This window comes from Diabrotica virgifera, chromosome 6 (genome assembly GCF_917563875.1).
Source record: "Diabrotica virgifera virgifera chromosome 6, PGI_DIABVI_V3a".
Classification (NCBI taxonomy): Eukaryota; Metazoa; Arthropoda; class Insecta; order Coleoptera; family Chrysomelidae; genus Diabrotica; species Diabrotica virgifera.
Window position 1 is genome coordinate 197,564,530 of NC_065448.1, and position 25,656 is coordinate 197,590,185.

Consider the following 25,656-nt stretch of genomic DNA (forward strand, 5'->3'; position numbering starts at 1 on the left):
GTTTAAGTGATAATTTCAGTGCATTTCTCATTTAAAATCGAAAGAGTAGGTACAAGTGCAAGTACCTGCAAACAGGCAATTTCTACTTAGCATGCATTTGGCATGCGGCAAAACGCTCAAACACTATTTGTTTATAGCTTTGTTTAACAATAAAAAAATAATTTTTAGCAATGCAAATAATCAAAACCGGTATATTTTGACTTGAACTTTCAAATGCTGTAAGATTCGGATTCAAAAATTGCAATTTTTCGATTTCTTGAAAGTTTAACCGCGTTTATGTCGAAAACTATGTATACTACGCAAAAACTTGTAAGAACATTTCCTGCTTAGAATGACCCAAAAAATACAAAAAAAATTTGATTTGCAGAAAATCGCTTTTTGTAATTTTGCAAGTTTTTTGTTATAACAATCTTATCGACATTCGGACGAGCCGGACCAACTGTTACCCAAAAAATTCGTGTTCTACGGGTCAAAATACATAAAAAAACTTGGGTAAGTCCATCTAAATAAAGGAGGTCCTTATGACCTCCGTACATGACAGTACTAGTAGGTATGTAAATATTATAATAACATACATTTTTTACAATTATTGTAGATATCACAAGAATAATTTACATTGATACAAGAAAACTTAGAATATATTCATAGAAATTAATTTGTCAAAAATAAAGGAAGAATGTGAATAATGGCACGAATTAAACCTCTTGATCCAGATATCTGAAGAACTTTAAGCGCCTTCGGTAGTTACAAATTGATTGCTGATAAGTACGCCAGCTTAGCCTGAGAAACAAACTTCAATGCGTATCAAACTAATTAACTTTCATCCGAAACTTTGGAAGAAGTTGAAATATCAACAATGATCTAAGCGATCCTTAATTAAAAACAAATAAATTGTTGACAAACAATTTCATTACAACACTTCCAAAAGCGAAAATGAGAGAACATCCAGAGGGAAGATACTTTCAGTTGAAGTACTTCGATTACATAGAATATTAAGTAAAAGCTTGTATTAATCCATTATACCGTTCGACCTTGATGTCATAGTAAGACTTGTCACAACAGTCTACTAGAGGCATCAGGCTACACCTCCTTTCATATCATACCCTACATTGGACCATTTAAAATTGACCGGTTTGATGTTGCAAACCCATTCTTATATCTGGGATCATTAGTTAAAAACACAGGCACACCAGAAGGAGATAAAACGTAGATATGATTTAACCAAGATCGCCATGGGGAAGTGACCAAAATGTGGAAAGACCCCAATATTTCAAAAATCCTAAAAATGAGATTAATCAATTCAAATCTTTTTAGTACTGATACATGAATGCAAATCTTGGACACTGAGGCAATCAAAAAGAAGAAAGATAGACGCCACTGAAATGTTCTGCAGGAGAAAAATGTTGCGAATTCCATAGACCGACTATAGAACAAATAATTATGTTCTAAAAGAAAAATTAGAACGTCCATCAAGTTAGCAGAACAAAGTCACCAGAACACAGTTATTCGTATACCATAATTAAGTGTAAATTAAATGCAAATTTAATGTTCCAAGCCAAAATTTATTGCTCTTTTCTTTTAAAAGTTATCGCATGTTCTGCTAACTTGATAAACAAGCTAGCAGAACACTAGTTCAAAAATTTGATAAATCATTTATAATTGAATGCCAAAGTATTCTCTGAATTAAATGCTAATTTAATGTTCCAAGAAAAAATTTATTGCTCTTTTTCTTTAAAAGTTATTGCATGTTCTGCTAACTTGATAATCAAGCTAGCAGAACAGTAGTTCAAAAATTGATAAATCATTTATAATTGAATGCCAAAGTATTCTCTGAATTAAATGCTAATTTAATGTTCCAAGAAAAAATTTATTGCTCTTCTTCTTTAAAAATTAACGCATGTTCTGCTAACTTGATAATCAAGCTAGCAGAACAGTAGTTCAAAAATTGATAAATCATTTATAATTGAATGCCAAAGTATTCTCTGAATTAAATGCAAATTTAATGTTCGAAGAAAAAATTTATTTTTCTTTTTTTTAAGTTATCGCATGTTCTGCTAACTTGATTTCAAGCTAACAGAACAATAGTTCAAAAATTGATAAATCTTTTATAACTGAATACCAGAGTACTCTCTGAATTAAATGCAAATTTAATGCTCAAACAAAAATTATTGCACTATTTTTAAAAAAGTTATCCTATGTTCTGCCAACTTGATTTTAAGCTAGTTGTAGTAGTTCAAAAATTGATAAATAATTATTTATAATTGAATACCAAAATATTCTCTGAATTAATTGCAAATTTAATGTTAGAAGAAAAAAGTTATTGCTTTTTTTTTAAACTACCGCATGTTCTTCTAGCTTGAAATCAAGTTAGCAGAACATGCGATAACTTCTTAAAAAACAGAGCAATAAATTTTTTCTTGGAACATTAAATTTGCATTTAATTCAGAGAATACTCTGGCATTCAATTATAAATGATTTATCAATTTTTGAACTACTGTTCTGCTAGCTTGATTATCAAGTTAGCAGAACATGCGATAACTTTTATAAATGATTTATCAATTTTTGAACTAATGTTCTGCTAGCTTGATTATCAAGTTAGCAGAACATGCGATAACTTTTAAAGAAAAAGAGCCATAAATTTTTTCTTGGAACATTAAATTTGCATTTAATTCTTTTTCATTCAATTATAAATGATTTATCAATTTTTGAACTACTGTTCTGCTGGCTTGATTATTAAATTAGCAAAACATGCGATAACTTTTAAAGAAGAAGAGCAAAAAATTTTTTCTTGGAACATTAAATTTGCATTTAATTCAGAGAATACTTTGGCATTCAATTACAAATTATTTATTAAATTTTTGAACTAATGTTCAGCTTGATTATCAAGTTAGCAGAACATGCGATAACTTTTAAAGAAGAAGAAGAGCAATACATTTTTTCTTGGAAAATTAAATTAGCATATAATTCAGAGAATACTTTGGCATTCAATTATAAATGATTTATCAAATGTTTGAACTAGTGTTCTATGCGATAACTTTTAAAGAAGAAGAGCAATAAATTTTTTCTTGGAACATTAAATTTGCATTTAATTCAGAGAATACTTTGACATTCAATTATAAATTATGTATCAATTTTTGAACTGCTGTTCTGCTAGCTTGATTATCAAGTTAGCAGAACATGCGATAACTTTTAAAGAAAAAGAGCAATACATTTTTTGTTGGAACATTAAATTAGCATTTAATTCAGAGAATACTTTGGCATTCGATTATAAATGATTTATCAAATTTTTGAACTAGTGTTCTGCTAGCTTGATTATTAAGTTAGCAGAACATGCGATAACTTTTAAAGAAGAGCAATAAATTTTTTCTTGGGGACATTAAATTAGCATTAAATTCAGAGAATACTTTGGCATTCAATGAATAATGATTTATCAAATTTTTGAACTAGTGTTCTGCTAGCTTGATTATCAAGTTAGCAGAACATGCGATAACTTTTAAAAGAAAAGGGCAATAAATTTTTTCTTGGAACATTAAATTTGCATTTAATCTACACTTAATTATGGTATAACAATAACTGTGTTCTGCTGACTTTCATAAGAGAGACTCTTCATTCAAGTTAACGTAGAAGGCTGAGGACCGAAGATCGCCAACAAGATGGATTGACCAGATCACAGGGGAAGTTGCAAAATACCTTCAAGTTTCAACGATGTAATACAAATGACCAGGGACCTAAGTCTATGGAAACGGACCATATACGATATCACGACCGGAGTCCAAACTGAAGAGATAACAGATCAAAAGTCTCTGTTTATCCACAAAGATATTTTTGTATCATAATTAAAATTAAGTATTTTCCCCAAAATTAAACAAACGAGTTGTGTTGCAGTAAACTTGTTCTGCTAAATCGTTTTTGTTCATGTTAGTAACGAAAGCCGCCATATCCAGTATCTGCTTTATATTACACGGTTCGCTTCTTCCAGTTACCATAAAATCTGGTCTCCATTTCCGTCTCTTTGTTGTTAACAACTCCAAGTTCTCCCTAGAAACATGCCAATAGGCGGGGAAGCTGCGATGTATTACCCTATCGGGACAATTTGTTTGAAATAACATTTTATCTGTAGGTATTCTTTTAACAATTTTAATTGTTTCTTCTGATCTGAAAGACCATGTATCTAATCCGATATAAAATCCTGCATCTATAAATTTTCTCATCATGTCTATAGTAGAGTCGAAGGAATGTATAACCCCTTTTAGTCCTGGATATTTACGTATGATGTCCAGCAGCATTTTAGGAGCACTGTCTCCCTGAGAATAGATTATTAAAGGTAAATTGAATAATTTACTTAATTGTACTTGAACTTCAAAGTACTTCAATTGAATATTTATTGGATGGTTGTAGCATACATCACAATTAAGGCCACACTCTCCAACAGCAACAACTTTTTCTTTTCCTAAAGCAATTAAGTCTTTTAGTTGTTGAAGATATAAATCAGGTTCACCATTTTCTTCAAATTGTGAACATCTTGTTGGGGCACAACCAACTGTAGTAAACAATCTATTATCACTTTTTGCTATTCTTAAGGCTTTTTTACTTTCAGCTAAATCTAGAGCACATATTATTATTTTCTGCAAACCAGCATCCCAACTTCTTTCCAATACGTGTTGTACATCTGGCTTATGAATCTGAGTTGGAGGATTCCAGCAAGATAATTTGTAGACACCAGAGAATTGACTATTAGTTAAATTTGCTTTTATGTCTATGAATTTTAATGTAGACATTTTTCTTGAATGCTACCTGAAAATAATATAAAAATTGTAAGAGCCAAAACATTTGAACTGATTGTAAAATTAATAAATAGAAGATGCGCCTTAGACATAAATTAACATAAATAACCACAAAAAATAAGAATTGTCGAGAAATTAGACTGGAGATTACCGACTAACTCCTTACTAACAGAACACATTAAAGGAAGCTTGGAATAAAAACTTACTATATGTAACAGGGTTTGATTTCGTAGACCTTATAGCAGCCTATGCCACAGTGTGACACAAGATATTGCTCCACAAATTGTACGATACACTCAATGACCAGCGCCGCGCATTTTTGCTGCAACACAGACGTTGTTTGTTATGCTGAAAGGTAAGGTAAGTAAAGTAAGGTGGCGGGTTCAAAAGAACGGAATCCCTCAGGGAAGTGTTTTAGCAGCAGTGATTTATTTTTTAATATATATTATTGTGTATCATTTTGTCAATCAAAGATAGAATAAAATTTTTATTTTTTTAATATAACGCGGGCACATAAATTTGATACACCCTGTATATTGATTTGTAACTATTTATTAGAAGTTAGCTTTTACGCAGTGGGTTTATCCTTAATGAGTTTTTCCCTGAAGAATTAAAGACATTTTTGTAAATAAGTGAAGTGAAAAGACAATTTATTTCGGATTATAATTTTAAAGTGTTTTGTTACGGGAAAGGCAAAATCCACAGGTAATTGTAATTATTAGTTTTTAGAAAAATAAGGTAGAGAAATTTGGAATTTTAAGTCCTTTTGTTTAAGCCCAAAAATATTTGTAGAATTCCCGACAAGTAATTATGATGAGTAGAAGTAATTGTTGAAAGAATGCATGGGTTTTTTCGAATGTGGAGAGAGAAATGTTTCTGATTAGCTTGGCAATTTGGAATGGGGAGAGAGAAGTTTGAATGTTCAGACAGGAAAAGGAGTTTATTATGTGACCGGCATCCGATAAGAGCAGTCAAAAATTTTCGTGAGTAGTTCAGAAGCAAGTACTAGTGGTTGTTTGATAGTGAAGAATAGCTGAAAAGTGGAACCAGAGACAAATCAAATTGAGAAGAAATACCTCTTTGATTCTGTAAAGTCCAAGAGAGTAAGTTACAAGAACTATAGTTATTAAAATTATTTGACACCAAGTAAAAAAGATACTTGGGTTTCAGGAGATTATCATTGTGAGAAAGAGAGGAGAGAGTTTTGGAGTTTACTGAACAAGTACTGGTCAAAAGAGGCCTGGATCTTGTTTTGGAGAAATAGTTGCTCGTATGCTTATGGATTGATGCTGAGAACGGAGAGGGCTTTGATTGGTAGCCTAACATAATCAACAAGGAAGAGCTGTTTGGGTCAAGAGGAGACATCATTGTGTGTGAATCAAAAAGGTCAGTCAATAAACTATGTGATAGATTTTCTTTATAATCAGAAGTTAATTTTTTTTGCGATAAAGCATATGAATTGCGTTAAAGCATATGAATTAAGATTCCAACATTTCAAAAATTTAATATGAAGTATAAGTAGTTTTGCGAATACCTAAATTGGTTTGTTTAGCTTGTTTTATTAATGGTATCAAGAACAAAGCGATAAATATTTGTTTGAATTAGATTAATTTATATGGTAAAAGTTTCATTTGGACAGTTATGCCCACAGGATTTAATTGATAAATTTTCAGAGCATTGCTTTTGATAATAAAGGTATTTGTATGTGCTTATTTATGGTATTTCTATTTATTTCCTTTTCCTATTTTATCCCGATAAGGATCAACTAAGAGATACTGAAGCCACGAGAAAGGATAAGTATAACCTAAGATAATTTAGTTATTTTTTTTATGACAAAAAGGCACCCTGAGATTTTTCTTAATTTTTTATTAGTGGAGTCACTGAAGGTGGATATGAGCTATTACCTCCGATTTCGTTGAACCTCCATCGATTTTCATGAAAATTGGTGAGTGGTTAGAGGATATCTCAAGGAACAAAGGTGACATGGTGTAAACTTGCGCTTTTACCCTGGGGGTGGATACCACCCCTTCTCGGAGGTGAAAATTATTTAATTAAAAATAGCCCCATAATTCGATAGAGGGACAAATTTCAAGCAAAAATTGTTATATAAAATTATTAAAATAAATCAAAACTTTTGAGTTACTAAAGATCAAAGATTTTAATTTTTCTTGAGAAAAATGCATGTTTTTAACCAATTTTTCATCCAGAACTTAAAAAGTGTAAGTTTTTACAAAAAAGTTATAATTATTAATGAAATAAACCCCTTACTCAAAAACCTTTTAGTGTTAACTAAAAGTGAGTTATAGGTAATTGAATGTATATTTTTTTCGGCGAGTAAAAAACTCTCTAGTATTCAAGCTGAAATATCGGGAAACTGATGCATTTTATAACATAAACTTATAAAACACTTGTCAAAGTACTTAAAAATATCTATTAAATGAGCCCCCGAACATGTTGATAGCGTTAAAATTTATGCTCCAAAATTTTTTCAAAATTTATCTTAAAAAAATTTTTCCAAAAAATATTATTGTTTTTTTTTAATAACTCCGTTCTTGTTTAAGATATCAGGTTCATCTAAAAACCGTTTGAAAGTTAATTCCAACTGCTATTCAAGCACGCTGAACCTAATCTTTTAGACCCCTGACTTTTTTAAAAATAAAAGGTTAAATGACCCCGGTTGCATGGTTCCCACAGCAAAATTTAAGATTTAAACGTTTCTATCTCGGTTATTTTTTACCCCATAGAAATAATAAAACAAATAAAATATTTGGCACAGAGAAAACTAAAATTGCCAAAATACCGCAAATTTAAAAAAAGCCAATAAAAAGTCATTTTTATCTCTCCGAAAACATTTTACTAAAGTAGAGTCATTTTGGCCTACTGGGACCGTGCAAGTTCGGCAAAGCGACCCCTATTTCTACGCTCTGTACTATTATTCGCACTTTTAATTATATTGGCCAATTATATTAGTCCTGGTTACTGGATAATTGTCAAGGCCATAGTCCAAAAAAATAATAAGAAGAAAAAATAAGATTCAGGTTATGTTATGAAAACATCAACAATTGTATGTAGTAAATAAAATTAGTTATTAAAATGCAGTACTGCAAGCAAAATACAATTAATTAAATTTACCTTTATATAATAATTGCATATCATAGCAATATTGTGGAGCAATATATAATTTTTCTGCTTCATTGACAGAAGGTATGAAATATACGTCAATTTGACAATTTCAATTGACAATATGAATTATTTAAGATAGTTGCAATATTTCTCCGCGACTCGCGCAGGGTCGTTTCTCGTTTCCCTTTCCAAGTACTTGCACACCGCGAATAAACAATTTGAATAACTTTGTTAATATTGACTCTAGATTAAAACTACTTTCGGATTTGAAAAGCTGGTATTTTTACACGAATTTTCAAAAAAAAACTTTTCGCCTAGGTTAATAACGGTCAAAGTTAGCCACTTTTTTTATTTAATTCACAGCTACTTTGTTTATAACAATTAAGCAACCTAACTACCGTCATTTTGAAGCTCAAGGTATACAGTTTATGTGTAAAATTTTAGTAAACTTTTAACTTCAACAAAGTGGTTAATAAAGCTTTAAAATTTACGTCCTAACAAAATCGATTCGTGGTCGGTGGAGGGGAATTATTAAAGTCCGTCCTGCGATTAATATTTCCGGAGCTTGTTGATGGATTTTGATCATATTTTTTAAATTTGTATGTACTCGTAGTCTTGTAGAGTACGTTATGTACACATATCCCCACCTAACATTACAAAATGTTAGGGGGAACGCCCCTTATCACTCAGGGATATGAAAAATAGATTACGGCCGATTCTAAGACCTATCGAATATTCATACATAATTTCATAAAAATCGGTCAAGCGGTCTCAGAGGAGTATGGTAACTAACATTGTGACAGGAGAATTTTATAGATGTAAATATATAGATGGCTATTAAAAAAATGGAGGTTGGTGATAGAAGAGTAAAAATTAAGGGTTGTTGTATGTATTTTTTAATTCTACACCATATAAAATTAAGGTAGACAATTTTGTCCAAAAAAATAAAAAAATGTCAGGGGGCAACCCCCTTATAATTTATGGGTATGAAAAATAGATTAAAACATATTCCTAAAATTTCATAAAAATCGGTGTAGCCGTTTCGGAGGAGTATGGTAACTAACACTGTTACAGGAGAATTTTATGTACATATATAGAAGTAACTGTGAATTGTGAATTAAATAATAAAAGTGGCTAACTTTGACCGCATTTAACCTAGGCGAAAAGTTTTTTTTTTTAATTCATGTAAAAATACCAGCTTTTGAAATCTCAAAGTAGATTTACGCTACAGTCAATATTAACAAATCTATTCAAATTGTTTTTAAGCCAAAAATGACTCTACTTTAGTAAAATGTTTTCGGAATGTCAAAAATGACATTTGCTTGATTTTTTTTAAATTCGTTGAAAACATAAGTGTTCTTCTTTCATGTATTTTTCACAGAATTGCTGTATCATTATTATTTTCTGAACAATAACATTGCAAAAAAAGCTCTTTGGGATAAACAAATTTAATAAAATTTAAACTAATAGACGAATTGTCTTGAAATTTTTTGTGCATGATATGTACTGGTTGTATCAACTTTTCATGCAATATCAAAGTCTTGAGTTCGTTTTCGCAAAAGTTATAGCACATTTTTTATTTTCGAAATTTTAGTCTTATTTTGCAATTAGCGAAGCAACAAATGATCGAACCAAGATTCAAAAAGCGCCATTTTGAACCTTTGCTCATCTACTAAAAGATGAATGCTCTAAATAAGATATTTAATTACCCCATTTTTACCTGTAGCGATTTAAACGAAAAAACTGCTATTTTTGACACTTACTTGTTAATAACTAAAATTCTCGTCCGAACTGTGACTGGCATGTTTGTATTAATAAAGTACTTATTAGGTATATAGTACCCAAAAAACCCATTTGCAACCTGGCTGCGGCTACTCATGTGTCCCGACAAAAACCTTATTTCTCTGGACTAATAGGTTACCACAGCGTATTGGCATCATAATTTATCGATTTTCAGTTTGTAGGTTTGAATAATATACCTTTTTTAACAAAAGTCAGCCGCCTATTTCTAAATACTTTTTAAGAAGTTTCAGTTTCTGTCGGTCTACGAACTTTAAGGGGAGGGATATGGTTTGAAATCAACATTTCAAGCACATATTTGTGATTTGTTTTTTTTTTTAACTATGGTAGGTACACTTATTTTACTTTTAAATTAAATAAGAATATTAAGTACAATTCACAAAATATCCAAAAAAATTTTCACTAGTAATACCACTAGAGGTCAAATTATTTCCGGAAATTTTCTAAAAATATTCATGATCAAAAAAAAATTTCCGGATATTAATTTGACTTCGCGTGGTATTCGGTAAGAAAATTCCACACCAAATTTGCATTTGAAAATCCAAAGCTGCATGAACAGATTAATAGCGCGCCATAGCTTTGTCAGCAATTATTTAGGCTTTCAAATTCGTAATTTCTACTCATTGTAGTTGCATGGGAATACCATTTCAAGATAGAAAATAGTATATTCTTCAATTTTACATAAGTTTTGAGTAACTACAAGTGATAGAAAATGAATCAAAACTAAATTATGTAAACAAATAAAAACCAGTCTGTCAAAAATGTTCTGTTATTGTAAACGTCAAAAAATTTCCACTATAATTCGCTGTTGGGTACCCCACGAGCAAAAAATTTCCGATAAAATACCTCCGTTGCCATGGTGATCTGTCAAAATAACGTATTTTAATTGGTTCAAAATTACAGGTGTGGAATTTTCACTAGTAATACCACTAGAGGTCAAATTATTTCCGGAAATTTTTTAAGATCATGAATATTTTGAAAATTTCCCGAGTCGCAGACGAGGGAAATTTTCTAAAAATATTCATGATCAAAAAAAAATTTCCGGATATTAATTTGACTTCGCGTGGTATTCGGTAAGAAAATTCCACACCAAATTTGCATTTGAAAATCCAAAGCTGCATGAACAGATTAATAGCGCGCCATAGCTTTGTCAGCAATTATTTAGGCTTTCAAATTCGTAATTTCTACTCATTGTAGTTGCATGGGAATATACCATTTCAAGATAGAAAATAGTATATTCTTCAATTTTACATAAATTTTGAGTAACTACAAGTGATAGAAAATGAATCAAAACTAAATTATGTAAACAAATAAAAACCAGTCTGTCAAAAATGTTCTGTTATTGTAAACATCAAAAAATTTCCACTATAATTCGCTGTTGGGTACCCCACGAGCAAAAAATTTCCGATAAAATACCTCCGTTGCCATGGTGATCTGTCAAAATAACGTATTTTGATTGGTTCAAAATTACAGGTGTGGAATTTTCAAGGAAAAATATTGAAAAATAAACCAACAGTGGCCAGTTTTTACAGGCACCTCAAAAAATGCATTTTACGGTGGACATCAGAACTCGTCACTGGATTATGTGAAACAAAAAATTTTTTCTTAACTTATTAGACCGGGCAGTATCGTCGCCCCCGCTAGCGAAATTATTCCGATTAGATTTTTTTGCACAAACTTACTCAAAACGAGGTCCTCATAACATATCCACAGGGTGCCGTGGTCGAAAAGTTGTTTAAACAATATTTTTTAATTCACAAAAATAATTTTTCATTTCGAACAATTTTTTTTTATATAATTTGGCTTATTCTGAGCAAAAAAGGCCTCTTGTCATTTTTTTTCTAAAATTGATTGTTGTCGAGTTATATGCGATTAAAAATTTGAAAAATGCGAAAATGGCCATTTTCAAGGCTTAATAACTCGATTAAACATTATTATTATGAAATTCAAAAAGTGACCAAATCAAGTTTCAAACCCCTTCTTCAAGGTCCTGAAGAGATTTTTGTCATTATTTTATTACAAAGCTGTTATTTTTAATTATTAACAATTAGCGCTATAGTCCAGGATATATCGTCGCCCCCGTTAGTGAAATTATTCCGATTCCATTTTTTTGCAGAAACTTACTCAAAACGAGGTCTTTATAACATATACACAGAGTGCCGGGCGGTGTCGTGGTCGAAAAAGTGTTAAAACAATTTTTTTAAACAAATTCACGAAAATATTTTTTTATAGCGAACGATTTTTTTAGATAATTTGGGTTATTCTGAGCAAAAAAGGTCTCTTGGGACTTTTCTCTAAAATTGATTGTTGTCGAGTTAATGGCCATTTTTGCATTTTTTAAATTTTAAATCGCGTATAACTCGAAAACCATCAATTTTAGAAAAAAATCACAAAAGTTTGCTCAGAATGTCCCAACTTATCTAAAAAAAATTTGTTCGAAGTGAAAAAATTAGTTTTGTGAATTTGTTTAAAAAACTTAACAATTTTTCGACCACGGCACCGCCCGGTACCCTGTGGATATGTTATAAGGACCACGAACGAAATGGCAGGGAAATAGCACATAAAACAACATCCAAAAATGTTATTCTACATCCTACCAGACTGAAAACAATGGGAACCTTCTCTGGTAACACCTCCGAGGCTTCTACAATTTGCAAGCCATAACGGATGCTGAGACTAAGGAAGATGAGGGAATTTTACAATTTATAATTCACGTCCCAACTGCTGAGCGAGATCAAGTTCCAACGAGAATGGTTCCGTTCGTACTCCAATTGGAGTAAACATGTAAATCAAAAATAAATAACCATTTTCAATTTCGTTGCAACACGAAACTACAGCCGCATCATTATTCCAGTTCAATCAGAGAGTGCAGCAAGCACCTCTACCGGTTTCGAAACTTATTAGTCTCTCATCAGGAGGCACATATGCTGCTCTCTCTGACCCAACTAGGACAAATCCCGGCGTGTAGTCAGGATTGCAACGAACGAAATGGCAGGGATGCCCTAGCGGCAACTGCTATCAAAAAAACTAAGTTTCCAATTCAATAGCACATAAAACAACATCCAAAAATGTTATTCTACATCCTACCAGACTGAAAACAATGGAAACCTTCTCTGGTAACACCTCCGAGGCTTTTAAAATTTGCAAGCCATACGGATGCTGAGACTAAGGAAGATGAGGGAATTCTACAATTTACAATTCACGTCCCATCTGCTCAGCGCGGGTAAAGTTCCAACGAGAATGGTTCCCTTCATACTCCAATAAGAGTAAATGTAAATCAAAAATGGATAACCATTTTCAATTTCGTTGCAACACGAAACTACAGCCGCATCATTATTCCAGTTCAATCAGAGAGTGCAGCAAGCACCTCTACCGGTTTCTAAACTTATTAGTCTCTAAAATGGATAACCATTTTCAATTTCGTTGCAAAACGAAAATACAGCCGAACCACATTCTAGTCCAATCATAGAGTGCTGCAAGCACCTCTACCGGTTTCGAAACTTATTAGTCTCTCATCAGGAGGCACATATGCTGCTCTCTCTTATCCAACCAAAACAAACCCCAGCGTGCAGTCCCGGATTGCAACGAACAAAATGGCATAGATGCCCTAGCGGCAACTGCTAGCAAAAAGACTAAGTTTTCACTCTAATGGCATATAAAACAACATAATGCTATTCTACACCCCACCAGAATGAAAACAATGGGAACCTTCTCTGGTTACACCTCCGAGGCTTCTACAATTTGCAAGCCATACGGATGCTGAGACTAAGGAAGATGAGGGAATTCTACAATTTACAATTCACGTCCCATCTGCTCAGCGCGGTAAAGTTCCAACGAGAATGGTTCCCTTCATACTCCAATAAGAGTAAATGTAAATCAAAAATGGATAACCATTTTCAATTTCGTTGCAAAACGAAAATACAGCCGAACCACATTCTAATACAATCAGAGAGTGCTGCAAGCACCTCTACCGGTTTCGAAACTTATTAGTCTCTCATCAGGAGGCACATATGCTGCTCTCTCTGATCCAACCAAAACAAACCCCAGCGTGCAGTCCCGGATTGCAACGAACGAAATGGCATAGATGCCCTAGCGGCAACTTCTAGCAAAAAGACTAAGTTTTCACTCTAATGGCATATAAAACAACATAATGCTATTCTACACCCTGTATTTTCGTTTTGCAACGAAATTGAAAATGGTTATCCATTTTTGATTTACATTTACTCTTATTGGAGTATGAAGGGAACCATTCTCGTTGGAACTTTACCGCGCTGAGCAGATGGGACGTGAATTGTAAATTGTAGAATTCCCTCATCTTCCTTAGTCTCAGCATCCGTATGGCTTGCAAATTGTAGAAGCCTCGGAGGTGTAACCAGAGAAGGTTCCCATTGTTTTCATTCTGGTGGGGTGTAGAATAGCATTATGTTGTTTTAACATATAAATAAAAAACTACGGAGTCACAATCTCCCAACTTTTCAACTTTCGTTTATATTTTACATAGAAGCCCTGGATTGTATTATATTGCCCCCTCACGCTCCGCTCGTGTTACAATAGGACAATAGTATTCAAGTGGAAAATCTTAAAATTTGTATTAACCAAATCAAGCACAGTAACACGTGTTTGCAATAAATAGCTGGACCTTTCTTCACAACAAAAGATGTAAGGGTACAGATGGGATAAAAAGGTTGTAAGAGCTTCAAAAATTGTGTTTCGTAATACTTGAACGGCCCCTTTAACAAGAATTTATGAAGGAACAACAAATTATTATATTTTTGATAGAGTAGGTTTAAAGAATTAGTTCACTATTTGTCATTTTATAACGCTGTTCTTTATTTTTACATAACACAAGTAGGCAGATTTTTTTTTTAATTTTTGCACTGGGAATACCTTCAAAATCAGACTTAATTTGATCTGGTACTTATTCTGAGCCGAAAAATATTCAGGTTCAGATAATATTTCACAAAGCACATACTTCAAAACGAACGTAATAAACAAGCCAAGCATATTCTTCTTAATAATATGAACTACAAACTAATTCGCTGAGAAGCAGATTCAGACCTATCCAATTAGTCAAAACAAAAGTCGGTACGCTCTCAATTAGAATTGGAAATAAACATGTTGCGCAATATGATATTCAAACTTCAAACTGTTTGAAGAAGTTTGATTTCAAGTCAAACCTAAAGATATTAACATCAAGTCAAACTTTTTTACAAAAAAAAGTTTGGTTTTCAAGTCAAGTTAAGTTTGTTGAATAAAATCAAACTAGTTTGACTTGATGCATCTCTAGGTAGGATGTAGAATAACATTTTTGGATGTTGTTTTATGTGCTATTAGATTGAAAACTTAGTTTTTTTCTTTCATTCTATGTTTCAATTTATCAAAAAAACTTATCTAGTTTTCTCAGGATTCGAAAAAAATTAATGCATTTAAATAGCATTGCACCAACATTTTGCGCCTAAACCGTTAAATGTTAATAAAAACCGATGACCCAAAAAAATTTCGATACCCACGATAATATGGTCGACCTTTTCTATTGACTTTCACCAGATATTCCAGTTGAAAAATAGCGGGAAGTGATTTTTCGATTTTTGAAGAGCTTTTTCGGCTTCTGTGATAATTGCCACTGAGCTATTGGGTGCCGTTTTGCGGTTTTTGAAGATATGTTTAAGGGGGTAGGCGCAAAATCTTGCTCCAATGCTATTTAAATGCATTCATTTCTTTCGAATCCTGAGAAAACTAATAAATACTTTTGAAAAATTTAAACGCAAAATGAAAGATTATATTATTACCGAGGACCGAAAGTCACTTAGAATAAACAAAAAGTTTCTTTTGAATCAAATATTTGAAATTAAAAATCTACACTAAATTTTCTCTTTTTCCCTCTGTAACTTATTAAAATAAACATTATAGAAGTTTTCAGAGACTTTCGGCCCTCAGTCAGGGCTGTTTTATCCATTAGGCAATATAGGCAGTTGCCTAGGGCGGCAAATTATGAGCGGGCGACAAAAATACTGTACAAAAAATATTTGTATATAAAAATTGAAATCGAATAACATTTAAGTACATAGTACATCCATCAATGGAATATAAGTGGGCATTCATTTCTAGAAAACAAATTGCATTTTCTTAACACTATTCATTCAAAAAGGACAGAAGTTGTAAATTTAGGGATTATTGGGCCGTCGCGTCGGCAGCACCGTAAAGGCGACGACGGGCGCACTGTTCTATAATTTTTTTAAACTCAATCCTTTTGGGTTATTCGTGGTTGAAAATTTGTCATTTTCATTGAAAAATATTCGGACGGTTTTTTGCGAACACCTTAAAAATTATGCATCTAACGAAAAAAACTATATAAAACATTTTTGTAGCTTACGAAAAATCAAAGAGATTCGTTCCTTCATAAGTCTTCTAGTGATAACATAAAAAGAGATATGGTAGGTGAAAAGACATTTTTTTTGTGCATGCTCAAATCGGTGTGTTCAACTTAATAACAGAGAAGTGGTCGATTTTAAGGGTATAATGCTATCAATATATTTTGTAAGTATGTACTGCCTGAAAAGACCTTTAAAACGACCGCAATGTTAAATTTCGATTACATTCAAACTAAGCGAGATATGGTGCAACAAAAAAGGATGACTAATTTATTTTAAGATAAAATGCGAAGTATGTATATTTTAACCCCTCATCCACCAGATTTAAATGCATCGTTTTCCTTATACAATACCTTTTACTATAGTATTATTTCTATGTTCAACAAGTTTGACGGGTTTAAAATGTATAGTTTTTGAAAAAAAAAATAAGATCAAATTATATAGAGCATTTTTAAATTTTTTTAAAAACCTTCCTTTTTTTCCATGTAACTCGAAAATGATAATAAGATACAGTAATGAAAGAAAAATAAAATTGTTATCTAAAAGAAAACCTACATTTTTGTAAGGTATTTTTTTACGTATCTCTTATTACTTTCGAATTACATGGAGAAAAAGGAAGATTTTAAAGGAAATTTAAAAATGTGCTCTATAATTTAATCTTATTCTTTTCAAAAACCATTCATTTTAAACCTGTCCAACTTTTTGAATATAGAAATAATACTATAGTAGAAGGTATTGTAGAAGGAAAACGATGCATTTAATTTCTGGTGGATGAGGGATTAAATATACTTTTTTTTCTATATTTATATATACTATTTCTTATTTTATACTCATTTTTCCTTAAAATACACTCCTGGCCAAAAAAACCTGGACACCTTAAAAATAGGTCATTTTTGATGTCACGTAGATCCTAAACCTGTGGTCCGATTTTAGTGATTTTTTAAATATGTTATAGCCTTATTCTTTAGCAATATCGCTGTGATAATATTGTTACTAGACAGGTAAATTGTCATTGTATACCGGGTGTATCAATCTACCTGTGTTTTTTTCTCAAAGTTCGCCACACCCTGTAGAATATTCTAGCATTTATAAAATACTAAAATTAAAACCCAGCTATAGCCTCATGTTTTCTTAACATTCTGTTTTTGATTCATTCTGTTATGTTGGATAATAAAAAAGTTAGGTACTTTAACAACTAACCATGTTTTTCATCAATACAGGGAGATTTTAAATAAGTATAACAAACTTTAAGGGTAATTTAAATGAAAAAATAATGACAGTTTGCTTTATAAACGTATGTTCGCAAATGCTTCGTTTCTGAGATACAGGGTGTTGAAATTTTTATTACAAACTGACGGTTTATGTATTGCTCTAAAACCGGTTGAGATATGAAAATGAAATTTGGTGGGTTTTATGAGGTAGCTATTGCGCATTTTTTGACATACATTTAAAAATTTAATATTCATTATTGGCGCGCATCCGGGTAATATGACCCAAACGGGTAATGGTCTGAATTTAAAAAAAAAATAGTACGCCATTGAGATATTTCAAATTAAAAATAATTTTTGAATTTCTCGTTCAATTTACAACAAAAATTTTTCTTGCCTTTTTTCCACATGAGACACCGTGTTTATGCAAAACAATAAAACATCTTAACGCTTACCATGCAAATTACCCCTTAAAGTTTGTTATACTTATTTAAAATCTCCCTGTATTGATGAAAAACATGGTTAGTTGTTAAAGTACCTAACTTTTTTATTATCCAACATAAGAAAATGAATCAAACAACAAAATGTTAAGAAAACATGAGGCTATAGTTGGGTTTTAATTTTAGTATTTTATAATTGCTAGAATATTCTACAGGGTGTGGCGAACTTTGAGAAAAAAACACAGTTTGATTGATACACCCGGTATACAATGACAATTTACCGGTCTAGCAACAATATTATCACAGCGATATTATTAAAGAATAAGGCTATAATATATTAACAAAATCACTAAATTCGGACAACAGGTTTAGAAGATACGTGACATCAAAAATGACCTATTTTCAAGGTGTCCAGGTTTTTTTGGCCAAGAATGTACATTAGTCATAAGTTTTTTTGCACCATATCTCGCTTAGTTTGAATGTAACCGACATTTAACAGTTCTCGTTTTAAAGGTCTTTTCAAGCGCTACAAAATGTATTCGTAGCATTATACCCCTAAAATCGACCAACTCTGTTATTTAAGTTGAATACACCGATTTGAGCATGCACCAAAAAAAATCTTTTTTCACCTACCATCTCTTTTTTTATTAAAACTAGAAGATTTATGAAAAAATGAATCTCTCTGATTTTTCATAAACTACAAAAATGTTTTATATACTTTTTTTCGTTAGATGCACAATTTTTATGGTATTCTCAAAAAACAGTCTCCGAAAAGTGTCATTTTTTAAAAATTTATAAAACAGTTTTTGCTTAGAATTAGGTTCTCTGGTCACTTCCGGTGTTAGTTTGATAAAAAAAAATTCCACCCACGAGAACGGGTGGGAACCACCCCTAAGTTAATAGCGCCATAGGATATAGGATAGACTTTGTTTCTTGAGCTATTCCCTACTTACAGTGAAAATATCAAGTAAATTGATGCAGTAGGAGGGAATTCGGAGCCAAATACCATCATTGACTGCACTAATAGATACCTGCATCATTCATACATGAATGCATTCACTTAAAGGGTCATTTGGATACCACAATAAAATCACCAATTACCAATGATTGACATATCTAAATATTTAAAGAAGAGGGGATTGAAAGATATTTTCCCTAATTTTGATATTGCTTTGCGCATTTATTTGTGCCTCCCAGTTGCCAACCAACGTGTCCGCTGAAAGGTCATTTTCGAAAATGTCAAGAATTGAAAATAGTCATGAAAATAATTTCCGATCAAGTATGACGCAAGAACTTCTTAACAATTTGTCGATTTTGCCCATAGAAAGTGGCGTAATAAAGGCGATAAATTATGACATTATAGATGATTTTTCCAAAGAAAAATCAAAGAAATCTGATGTGATCGAACTGGAATGACAATTTTTATGTATTAATCTGCCTGCAATTTTTTTTTCGCAAAAATGGTACATGCTTGACGGGCGGCTACTAGAGAATTGCCTAGGGCGTCAATTGACCTAAAGGCGGCCCTGCCCTCAGTAATAATGTAGTCTTTCATTATACGTTTAAATTTTTCAAAATACTTATTAGTTTTCTCGAGATTCGAAAAAACGAATGCATTTAAATACCATTGGACCAAGATTTTGAGCCTAGCCCCTTAAGGAATATTTTATAAAGGCGCTTCGATCTCTTGTCAATGAATTTTTAAAATTAGCGTTTAAGAGAGGAAAAATATATGGTAATGCCCATTTAACTGGTTTTTGTCATTAAAAGAGCTATCTAATTCAACAGTTAACCTAAAATAGGAAAGCAGAATACAATAGATAAGATTAATAGTATGGTATAACTAGACCCAAACCCAGACATCCAAAGTGATATCCTCCACCAAATTGTTCTATATGGTCCACATAATGTTCAGGAAAAAGTCACACCATTTTGAGCGTCGGGTTTGGGGGGAGAGGGGGGAGAAATCGGTAAATTCGTAGTTTTTTACGTTTTTCGTCAATATTTCTAAAACTATGCGGTTTAGCATAAATAACCTTCTATACAAAAAGGTTCTACATTAAATTTGAAATAAAAAAAGCCCTATGCATAATCCTTCTAAAATTAACGGTTTCAAAGTTACGGAGGCAGTCTAGTATAATTGGTCCAAAAAAAGGACTAACCCAGACGTAAAAGTTTTCCTCCAACACCAAATTATTCTATATGGTCCACATATTGTTCAGTAAAAAGTTCCACTATTTTGAGAGGCCGGTTTGGGGGGGAGATGGGGGAGAAGTCGGTAAATTAGTAGTTTTTTACGTTTCTCGTCAATATTTCTAAAATTATGCTTTAGCGTAAACAATGTTCCATACAAAAATGTTCTACATGTAATTTAAAACAAAAAAAGGTCCTATACATAATGGTTATAAAATTAACGGTTCCAGAGTTACGGAGGGTGAAAAATTACTGATAAAAGAAATTTTCTTTAACAGGATTGTGTTTTGTAAATAAAATTTGCTATTTCAGTGGCCAATGGTATGTTAGTGATAATCCCTTGAAGAAACGTCAACCTCACCACCCAAAATCATCATCAATTGCCCAAAAAATATAAAAAGTATCGAAAACATCCACTTTTCACCCTATGTAACTCTGAAACCGTTGATTTTATAACAATTATGTATAGGACATTTTGTTTTAAATTTTATGTAGTTCTCCCCCATCTTCCCCCAAAACCGGACGCTCAAAATGGTGTAACTTTTTACTGAACAATATGTGACCATATAGAACAATTTGGAGGAAAACTTTTACTGTGGATGTCTGGGTTAAGCCTTTTTTTGGACCAATTATACTATACTACCTCCCTAACTTTGGAACCGTTCATTTTAGAAGGATTATGCACCGGGCCTTTTTTATTTCAAAGGACATCGCACACATCTTATGGAAAATATAATGTCACTCAAATTCAATAAAATTTATACTATTAGATTCGTTTTAATATAACGATCAATTCTTATCATTGCGCCACCTCTTAATTATGATTAATTACGGCGCAAATTGCAATTAAAGTTTATCGAAATCACATTTTTGGAGTCCATAAAATGTTAGTTTACAATCATTATTGCTCTGAGTGCTATTCATAACAGCTTAAATCCCGCTGGGCCTAAGCGGATTAGTGAAACTAATCCGCTGATTTATGGAGTACCGAAAATCTGGGTATTTTAAAATATTTTTTCTTTCTCTAACTTATGTACCTACCCATTTGATTTCAGATTTATTTATATCAATTTCTGCTCTTATTTTTGAAAATAGAGAGTTGGCGCAATGATAAGATTTGATCGTTAATATAAAACGAATCTATTGGTATAAATTTTATTGAATTTGAGTGACATATTTTCCATAATATGTGTGCGATGTCCTTTAATGTAGAACATTTTTGTATAGAAGGTTGTTCATGCTAAGCCGTATAGTTTTAGAAATATTAACGAAAAACATAATAAACTACGAATTTACCGATTTCTTCCCCCTCTCCCCTCCAAACCCGACGCTCAACTTTTTTCTGAACATTATGTGGACCATATAGAACAATTTGGTGTTGAAGGATAACTTTCACTTTGAATGTCTGGGTTTTTTTCTTTTATGGCCTTTGGGAACTGCGCCCATTTAGCCAGCAACACTTCTTGAAATCAACGCCTCACCATACACCAAGACCATTACGAATCCATCTCCGAATCCATTACAAAAACAATCCTGGGCAGGTAAGGGAAAAAAAAACTTTTCGCACCCAGTATTATTAATTTACATGACTAATTTTATAATCTAAAGTTTCAATTTACACGACTTAACATAATTTAGCAGAATCCTAAAGATTGACAGTTTGTTCAAAGCTAGTAAGTTCATCAGATTGTATGGGGGATAAACGTTTTCTTGCAATAGCTGCATATTCAACAAATTTCTTTTTGTCACATATTTGTCACATGCAAAAAATATATGATCCAAGTCACTTATTGTATTGCAATTTTCGCACAAATCCGACTGTATTATATTGATTTTATATAGATGTGCGGGATAACAGGCATGGCCAAATTTTAGTCGAGAGATAGTAACAATATCGTGTCTTGAAAAATCTAAATTTTTATGCCAATAATCTGTCGGGATTTTCGGATGTAAAAGAGTATACTTTGTCAGATACTTTACACAGTATTGATTCCATTGAAGTTTCCAGTTATCATGTAATCTTGTTTTACTTATGGTTATACATTCTTGAAGTCCAATATCGTTCAATGTTTCCTCGCCACTGAAAATGCTGTCTTTTGCCAACTGATCTACTTTTTCATTATTTTCGAGTCCAATATGAGCTTTAATCCACGTGAATACTATATTACACTGCATAGTTGTTAGATTAGATAATAGTATCTTTAATTCTTTGATGTAGGGATTTACGTTAACAGAATTTTCGTCTAGTTGACTAGAGAAACTTTTTAAAACTGATAATGAGTCGGATAATATGTTTATTTGTTTTAGATTTTTATTTTCGGCGTATTGGCATGCTTTTATGATAGCTATGGTTTCTGCTGAAAATATTGATGTATTGGAATCCAGTTTAAATTTTTCTTTGGCATCTAGTGATGGTATATAAAAAGCACAGCCCACACCATCACTTTGTTTTGAAGCATCGGTACATATTTGTAGGTGATTAGGGTATTTTGCAGTATAATCATTAAGGGTAGTTTTGCTAAGTGTGTGAAGTTCAGAATATGAGGGAATTAGAATTATTGATGTTTCTAAAGCCTGAAAGAAATCCGATTGAGGTGGCTTTTTAATAATATTACTCATATTGCAAGTATTACGAAATGCTGAACATAAGGAGGGAGAGGTTTTTTTAGACCAATATTTTATTGTTAAATCGAGGTAGTTTAGTGCAGAAATTTTCTTACTTAATATTGGATCTTTTATATAGGATTTTAGAATAAACTTTTCAGATAAAAATTGTCTTCTGAGTTCTAAGGGAGGTTCTAGCGCTTCCACACACAAAGGTTCACAGGGAGTAGAGCACATTGCTCCCAAACATAGTCTTAAAGCAGTATTTTGTATTGCTTCTAACCGTTTTAAAATGTATTTACTGACTGAATCATAAAAAATACACCCATAATCTATTATCGATCTGTATTAAAATGTCTGGGTTAGGTATGCCATTTTTTGGATCAATTGTATCATACTATAAACCAGGGGTCTCCAAACTTTCCAGCCTTAGGGCCATACTGATTACTCCTGTAAGTTCCGAGGGCCAAGATGGCAACACTGCATATTATTAATAATTTTCCTGTATTTAATTTTTTCCCGTAAAATAACGAATAATTTAATTTTTTGTAAGTGTGGTAAGCTGTCAACATTATTAAGTATGTCAAATATTCACCTATTTTTGATATATTTTAATTTAATACAAGGTAGACATAAACAAACAAAATATTTCCACCAGTGGAAATCTCCAATCTCTCCCGAGATTGTCCACTAATAACATAATTATTCTTTCTACTATTTTTCAACGCCATCGTTAGAAATTGTCACAAACACACTTAACTATCCGAAATAATAAGAAGTCTGAAAAATAATAGCCGCAAATCACTTAAGTGTTACGCCCCTGATAACTGGGAGGAGACTAAAGACCCCACCTAAGCCAGTAAGCAATTTTGGGTTTGTGCGCTCCGCCAAGTTAGCTGGCGATGACAATAGTGGCGTAACTACAAGTCAGTTCCTATGAAACTGTTGTGAAATAAAATAGGGCGTACCTCCTTAAAACAAGTTTGTGCGTGTAACAGTATTTTGATTTGATTTGAATTGTTGCTTTTGTGTGTGATTTAGTAGAATGGAAAAGAAGCGAAAAATTGATAGTCAATGCAGAAAATTCAAAGATCAGTGGAACATTCAGTATTTCGTAATTGAGTCCAGTAACAAGGCGCTATGTTTGATTTGCAATGAAAGCATAGCCGTTCTCAAAGAATATAACATGAAACGTCATTATGAAACAAAACATTCTCAAAATTACTCAAAATATACAGGAATTGTGCGGACAGAAAAATTCGAAGCTTTGAAGTGCAGATTGAAATCGCAGCAATCTTTATTTACAAAAGTCAAAACTGAACAAGAGGCGGCAACTCGTGCCAGCTTTCGTGTGGCTCTTGAAATTGCAAAACGTGGAAACACAAAAAATGTATACAGATCTAAATTAACTGACGAGCATCTTAAATCTCTTTTAATAATTGGTACAAGTAAAATTAGTCCACAACTACAAACTATTGTCGGTGGAAAATCTCAATTACATACATCTCATTAGCATTTCATATGTCATGTTTGTTATAAGGTATGTGTTGTTCATTACTTACAATGTATAAAATGTTAGTTGGATTCATTTCAATAATTTGTTAGTTATTATATGCTGAAGTTAAATTTACTGCATAAATTATACATGTCTTTACTCATTACCATTCTGTGTTTCTTTATCCAACTTATCACAAACATTCTATTTGCTATAAAAAATATTAAGGAGTTTTCAAGTATGTCTCCACGGGCCGGACAAAATCTGTCTGCGGGCCGGATGTGGCCCTCGGGCCGTAGTTTGGAGACCCCTGCTATAAACAGGAAGATAATATAAAATTAAAACAAATAATTTGATGGACAATGGATTGTTAAGTGAAAATAAAGTAAAATTATATCATTTACGATACGAATGTACAATCCGAATAAGTAACTTTTTAATAATTAGGTACATTGTACATTCTTATTAAAAGTACCTAAACCTCTTAAAAAAGTAAACACCAGGACCAGTTATAAATTTCAAGAATAAATTTACTTATTAACATGGATTTTAATAACCTTTAATTTATTGAGAATAAAGATATACTTACTGCAAATGAACAATAATTTGAAGTTTCACAAAAACCAAGAGTTAAGTACTAAGTAATAATAGTAATAGGTAATGATTACACACAGGCAGGCAAAAATTGTACTATTAGGTATTATAATAGGTACTTATCAATATCACAATAGATCTATAATAGTGTGTCTTATGAGGATCGACGATAATTTTGTACTGAGGCAACCACTTGAATCTAATGCATTTTATTTACAGAAAATAATATTATTTCAAATTTCACAATGTTGTGATAAATAGTTTCAATAATCGACTGCATTTTGTACTAGAGCGCAACGCGTAGCTGTAGCTCGTATGCGTATGCATTTAACTGAATTTATGCATACAAGGAAATAGGTGCATACAATACAAGAGAAATTTTCAAGTTTATAAAATAATGTATTCATTTTTACATTAGGTACCTAATAAATATAAATTCACAATGTATATGATATAATATTATAGTATATGATATAATATTAAGTACCTATTTATCTAATTTCCTAACCTACCAACCAAATACCAAATAATTAATAATAAATTAAACTTACTAACTTTAAAACAAGAAACAGCTGATCGAATAACCTTGAACTTGACAATATTTTCATGATCTATCATTATGTTAGGTGTATAAAGAATTGCCTAAATCCAAAGTATTGGATTGGAGTATTTAGAACAGAACCAGAACCAAACCAATGAAATGTTTTTTTAATTCGCTGAGATCACTGAGATTAAAAAAATTATCCATAATTTTTACTATATAAAAATAAATGTATAACGGTCATGCAAGAAAAAAAATTAATATTGTATAATTTAACTTCTCCAAAAATCTGGAGTAGAATTGTAATATAAAAGGCATATAGTATTAAACCAATTAGATATTTGACATTAGGAGAAATGTTTCAAACTGAAAAGTTATTAGAAGCTGATATTTCTACAAATTTTCAAAAACACCATTGACGCCAACCATAAATCATTCACTTGTGACCTGTGACCTATTTTAAAAAGAAGACGCCTCCACCAGTGGTATGAGATGTCAATAAT

At 31.9% G+C, this 25,656-nt stretch overlaps 2 protein-coding genes across 3 annotated transcripts in view; both read right to left on the reverse strand.

Moving 5' to 3' along the window:
- LOC126887104 (deoxyribonuclease TATDN1-like) overlaps nucleotides 1–25,230 on the reverse strand; it is a 42,785-nt gene extending 17,555 nt beyond the window's left edge. Inside the window, exon 1 of one of the 2 annotated variants that reach the window (XM_050654442.1) lies at nucleotides 25,168–25,230. In XM_050654442.1, the coding sequence (XP_050510399.1) occupies nucleotides 25,168–25,220 (53 nt within the window). In that variant the 5' untranslated portion in view covers nucleotides 25,221–25,230. The other variant, XM_050654445.1, reaches the window with a different exon arrangement.
- LOC126887105 (deoxyribonuclease TATDN1-like) lies at nucleotides 3,529–25,070 on the reverse strand. The gene is made up of 2 exons (XM_050654446.1): nucleotides 24,608–25,070; nucleotides 3,529–4,794 (listed from the first exon to the last, which is right to left on the reverse strand). Exon 2 carries the CDS (start codon nucleotides 4,776–4,778, stop codon nucleotides 3,843–3,845), a length of 936 nt encoding a protein of 311 aa, XP_050510403.1. The 5' UTR covers nucleotides 4,779–4,794; nucleotides 24,608–25,070; the 3' UTR covers nucleotides 3,529–3,842.
- Nucleotides 25,231–25,656: the final 426 nt, after the last annotated feature.

What these genes read in the sequence shown, in the direction of transcription:
- LOC126887105 (XM_050654446.1), bottom strand. Translation starts at nt 4,778, where the DNA reads ATGTCTACATTAAAATTCATAGACATAAAAGCAAATTTAACTAATAGT.